This window comes from Quercus suber, unplaced genomic scaffold (assembly GCF_002906115.3).
Source record: "Quercus suber isolate HL8 unplaced genomic scaffold, Cork oak 2.0 scaffold_135, whole genome shotgun sequence".
Lineage (NCBI taxonomy): Eukaryota > Viridiplantae > Streptophyta > Magnoliopsida > Fagales > Fagaceae > Quercus > Quercus suber.
The window spans coordinates 1,089,843-1,095,293 of NW_027069597.1; the positions used below are offsets into that span (position 1 = coordinate 1,089,843).

General features: G+C 32.9%; 1 protein-coding gene across 1 annotated transcript; it reads right to left on the reverse strand.

Annotated features, from left to right (window-relative positions):
- Positions 1 to 1,221: 1,221 nt before the first annotated feature.
- Positions 1,222 to 2,196, reverse strand: LOC112034846 (uncharacterized). Its single transcript, XM_024067659.2, has one exon. The coding sequence runs from the start codon at positions 1,932 to 1,934 to the stop codon at positions 1,512 to 1,514; it is 423 nt and encodes a 140-aa protein (XP_023923427.1). The 5' UTR covers positions 1,935 to 2,196; the 3' UTR covers positions 1,222 to 1,511.
- Positions 2,197 to 5,451: the final 3,255 nt, after the last annotated feature.

Here is a 5,451-nt window from a genome sequence, read left to right on the forward strand (position 1 = left end):
CTCTAAAATTCATGGGTTGTCCCTTCCTCGCTACAGTCTACATAGCTCGCAGCATATGCATAACTAACATTTTCATGGCTCTTGTACTTTTAGTCTTATGTCCTCCTATCTCCATCTCCTACACATGGGTGTTTTTATCACACTTAACACAAACCAAAAAGAAAAGGCAAGAAAAGAAAAAAGAAAAACACTAAAAGATAAAGATGGATAAACATATATTTATTGTAATATTATATAAAGTAATGATTATTATATATTAGCGATTGCACACTTTGTATACACACCTTCTATTACTGTATTGCGTTTTACCTAAGATATGCATGGTTTTTACTATTTAGTAACTTCGTCGGATTGTAATTTTTTTATAGTAAAATGTATATGTTCCAATTTTAATTTTTTGTTTTTGTTTTTTATTTTGATTTTGTTTTTGATTAGGTATTTAAACATACATAACAAAACTCTTGGTAATTAAGCATTTGGTGTGGAACTTGCTGCCTCATAAAAATTCTACGTGACATGCAAAAATTCAAAATTAAAACTCTTTGTTAATATTACACTATTTAATAACTTTATAATATTTTGAAAATCCCGATGTTGTATTATATGTTTTTGTTATTTTTAACATACATTTCTTTTGTGTCAATTGGACTTGTTTATTAAATGATCCATAAAATTTATGTTTTGTGCATAATTTTAAAGTGAAAAAAGTGAAATTTAAGGCTTCTATAGATTAAAAAAAATGTATTAATCTCTTATTATCCTGATATGTACAAAAATTATGAGGAGAAAATGAAATGCATGGTGGAGTTGTCATAAAACAATGTAAAGTTGTTGAACATGTACATCCTTTGTCAAATATGCCACCAAAGCAATGATTTAGAAATCTCTCTTATTGAACTTTTCTTTTTCCCTTAAAATATCACTAGATTGCTTTTTAAAAGGAAATCTAGTTGACTGTGTTCAAATCTGAATCAATTGTCCTCCATTGAAACACCATATAAGACATCAAATCATGCCAGCTGACCTCAATTCAGATGGCACTAAGCTATTTCTAATCAGTAATCACACCATGCATATTTATTTGTCCGAATCTGGAATCTAGTAGGTAAAAGGTCTGGAAATTGTTACAAACTGGACATTAAATCCAAGATGTTGATATTCCTGTAAATTAGACTAAAGTAGTTGCTTGATAACAAGTTTCTAGGACGAAAAGGGTAAACATAAACAAGTAGATGTAGATAAGATTTTAATCCGAACAAATCACCAGCACAATTGCAATATATATAATGTCCAAGATTATCTAATCATGCCATTTGCTAGGATAGAACACGGAACATTTAATGATCCGCAAAATTCCAATTAGTACCAACTCCATACTATTACACTGATATGGTACTAACTCCAAACTAGTACAATGATATACAATGAAGATTGTTTACAACTCACTAGGTGAGAGAAAGGGGGAGAGAGAGTACTAATTGTTAGTAATTAACAAACACTAATCTTGCTCGTCAATGGTCCTCTGGAATGCTCTCCAAAGCTGGCCTCCAATTGCTATTTATGCCTTCATCACTTGTTCTAACTTCAGAAATCTTCCTTCCTCTCAACTTCAATGCATTTACCAATTGCTCCACAGAAGAAAACTTTAAGCCCTCCTTACAATCCAAAATTTGTTTCAACTCTTTCTGGGTCACCACCACTCTAATCCTCACAACCCCACTTCTAGAATCACCTTCACTGCTTGTACCGACATTAATATCATCTTCTTCGAGCTTGAACCTTACAACCTTCTTCTTCTTCTTCTGACCCCCATCAACAAGCTTCACTGGCTCTATCTTGGATGCTGTAGACGGCTTTGTTTGTTCAACCACTTCTGCTTCCCTTGGCACCTCTTCTTCTTGTGCTAAGCTCTTATTACTTAAGCAATTTCCCATGATACAGATGAAAGAAACAAAGAGAGAAACGGAGAGAGAGAGAGAGAGAGAGAGAGAGAGAGAGGGAGAGGGCAAAGCAAATATGTCCTTGTGTATTTAAAGAAAGAGAAGGGTGGAGAAAGCACATGGACTAGCGGTTATTGCGCAGAGGTACGTATTTGAGAGTAGAAGGGAGATTCTCTTGCTTGTGACCAAAACAACCTATATATTAAGCTTCTTAATGCCCTCTTGTCTTGGTTTTCTATGTTGTTATGTGAATAAATATTAACATGGTCGTCTCTGTTAGGCTTGTGATTATAGTTTCTTAATTACTGGTCCACTACCCATACGTACTTTATGCATAAGGCAGCTGCGCTAGCTGATAAAATTATTCAATTCATTGTAATAGATTCTTTATGAACATTACAAAGCATGTCAGGCTTAATGCATAATGACAATCAATGAACATGTAACGTTTAAGGCCCCTTAATCACTGCTCAAAATTTGGAGCGGTTATTGCGTGACTCTGACACCACTAAGTAACCTTTTATTTATTTATAAAATTTGATTATTTGGTTCCCACTATGATATTGGTTTCAAAACGTTGTTGAGGCAGGTATCAGGGTTAAACAACTAACATTTGATGAATATAGTTAAGACTTAAGACAATTAACTATTGGTTTATAATGAAAGAAAATTGGTAGGAGGGAATGACCAATGATGGTTTCTCAACCTGGACGTGATTATAGTAACATTCTACTCGCTGAAATTTCATAAGCTTTGAAAGTATTAGTGAACATTGGGTTGGTGGCGTGGAAATAATTCCAAGCACCTCCTATTTTAGGATTCAGCCTTCGGAGAATTCTAGCATACACATTGAGAGAATTTTATGATACACGTTTTTTATTTTATTTTTTGTATGTATTATACTTACCTAATCTAATTTTTACCGCTAATTTTTTATTTAATATATATTTATAATACAGATCAATGAATATGACTAAGTATATAGAGTAAAATCGAAGTGTGTATCATATAATATTTGGATTAATCAATCGTAATCTAGTACCTTTCATCTGCACATTCAACTGTCTCATGACTCAATTGTGAACATCATCATGTTAAAAAACATCTAAACGTCTCTATTAGTTACTTTAGATGAAAGGTAGCAACTTGAAGACTTTCAACATCCAAAGTTACATGAAACAAACAGTGTCACATCAAATTCATCTAATACAAAAATTTATAGACCACCTTAAACTATAAAAATGTTTTAATTCTCTCCGGTCCAATTCATCTATATGGGCTCTGTAAACAAATACCAAGTGCCTTCATCTCGAAGCAAGTTTAGTCTAATGGTCACCCCAAAGATGACGGTGACTAACCGTGTTTCTTTGCCAACCAATTTGCAACGCATACAAAATAAATAGTTTTTTTCACAGATTAGAAAACTAAAAATCAATGATTTGATTTTACGAAAAACAAAAACAAGTCAAAGCAAATATATAAATAACATGGTGATTCCAATACATAAAGATAAACATAATGGCAAAAAAAGCTGGTGGTGGTGGGTTCAGTGCATGTGACATGTCCTTCAAATTTAGGGAAGCTGTTTTGAAGTTATTTGCGTAGGGTTCCACGATATCAGGGGTCGTTGAATCTATTGAAGAAGGTGCTTGCTTACGTGTGTGAACACGGTTTGTTGTTGGGGCATCTTTCTTTCACATGGGGTTTGATTTTTTTCCTTTTTTTTTTTTTTAAAAGGATGGAGTTTTTTTTTTTTGTTTTTTTTTTGTTTTTGTTTTCATGGTTTCGTAAGGGAGTTTCTTTCTTTCACATGGGGTTTGATTTTTTTCCTTTTTTTTTTTTTTAAAAGGATGGAGTTTTTTTTTTTTGTTTTTTTTTTGTTTTTGTTTTCATGGTTTCGTAAGGGAGTAGTATTGGAGCCTAATTGCATGTGGACTAGGAGTGACCCCATGTGACCATTTCTCAATTCTTTCTTTTAGCACTTAATATCAATGGGAGACAACTACCAAAGATCCCAACTAAAAATTTGCTTTTCATGTTTGACTATGTGACACCAATGCAATGGATGTGTTTACATTATAGAGACATTTTCACACCATAAATATGGAGAGAGAGAGAGAGAGAGAGGTCCATCGGAAGATTGCTGAAGTGGTTTTTCCAACTAATGAAACACTATTATTAATGCAAATGTAAAATCATTTGATGATTTTTTATTTTATATTTTTTGTACTGATTAGGACGTTAACTCACACATTTGCATAAGTGATATCATTTCGTTGATTGGAAGAGCTACTCTTGGTGGATCTAATAATTTCTTGAGAGGGAAAGAAGAAAAGAGTTACATTATATCAGAGCCACATCATTATCTGAAGCGGTGGAGTTATAAGCCCCAAAGTGCAATGATTATTAAAAGCCAAAAAGAAAAAAGAAAAAGTGCAATGATTATTTCTTTGATTTTTCCCAACCAAGTCACTAACTAGTGAGTAGTAAACCGTTTTGCTACTGAAAGGGATCTTTCAATTGAAGAGTCCTTACTGATTTCACTATCCACTCTTGTTGAAAACCCCAATTATGTAGACCATCTATATATTTTGAACTGTTACATTTTTATTTATTTATAATAATTTCCTAATAAAGGAGAGTAAATTATTTTAATGAATTATTATAAACTTTTGACTGGATTATCACATTTTATAAACTTTTTTATGTGAGGTGGACTCCTAGAGGTATTTTTCATTTATTTATTTAAATAATGACTCACTGAGTCACCATAACAATAAATTTTTTTGCTGAATACCATAACAATAAATTTTAGGAGTATATACCTGTGGATGATATATTGATACAGTAAAAAGGCTCCGCTATAAAATGTGAAATATTTGATTGTAATTGTATTCTCACTACAATAATTGTAAAGGCAACAAAAAAAAAGTTTCAAGTTGCCCACCAACAAAAGTAACGAATAGTCATTTGACGCCTATATCCTAAAATTAATCATTTATAGGCTGTCAATCAAGCACGGCAAACAACCGTAAAGTGCCGAAGGAGGAGATCTATATATAATGGACAATAATGGACAATTGGATATGGGTCCCAACATGTTAATAAGGCTCTTAGAACACAATCTCAACTATATATATAGTCTATACATATCAAAGCAAACTCAACAAAGAAGTTTGTAGATTAGTGGATAATCTCTACTCTCTTTAACAGAGAGAGAGAGGCTTAGAACTAAAAGAAGAAACTAGGTGAACATGGGACCCCCATTATAATCTGAACACGCATCACACGTCTAATCTTGAGCTGGGTCGCATATGTTTCAGCTTTTCATAATCACCGCCTTCATTGTAACATCATATATTATTATTATTCCTCGTATGCTCAAGACTTTAGCCTTATCTCTCTCACTTCCTGACCCTTCTAAGCTACCTTAATTAAGATGGATTTAATTGCATGCAATTAACACTTTATGCAGACTCCTAACAAAAACAATTTTGTGCAGACAGTACTC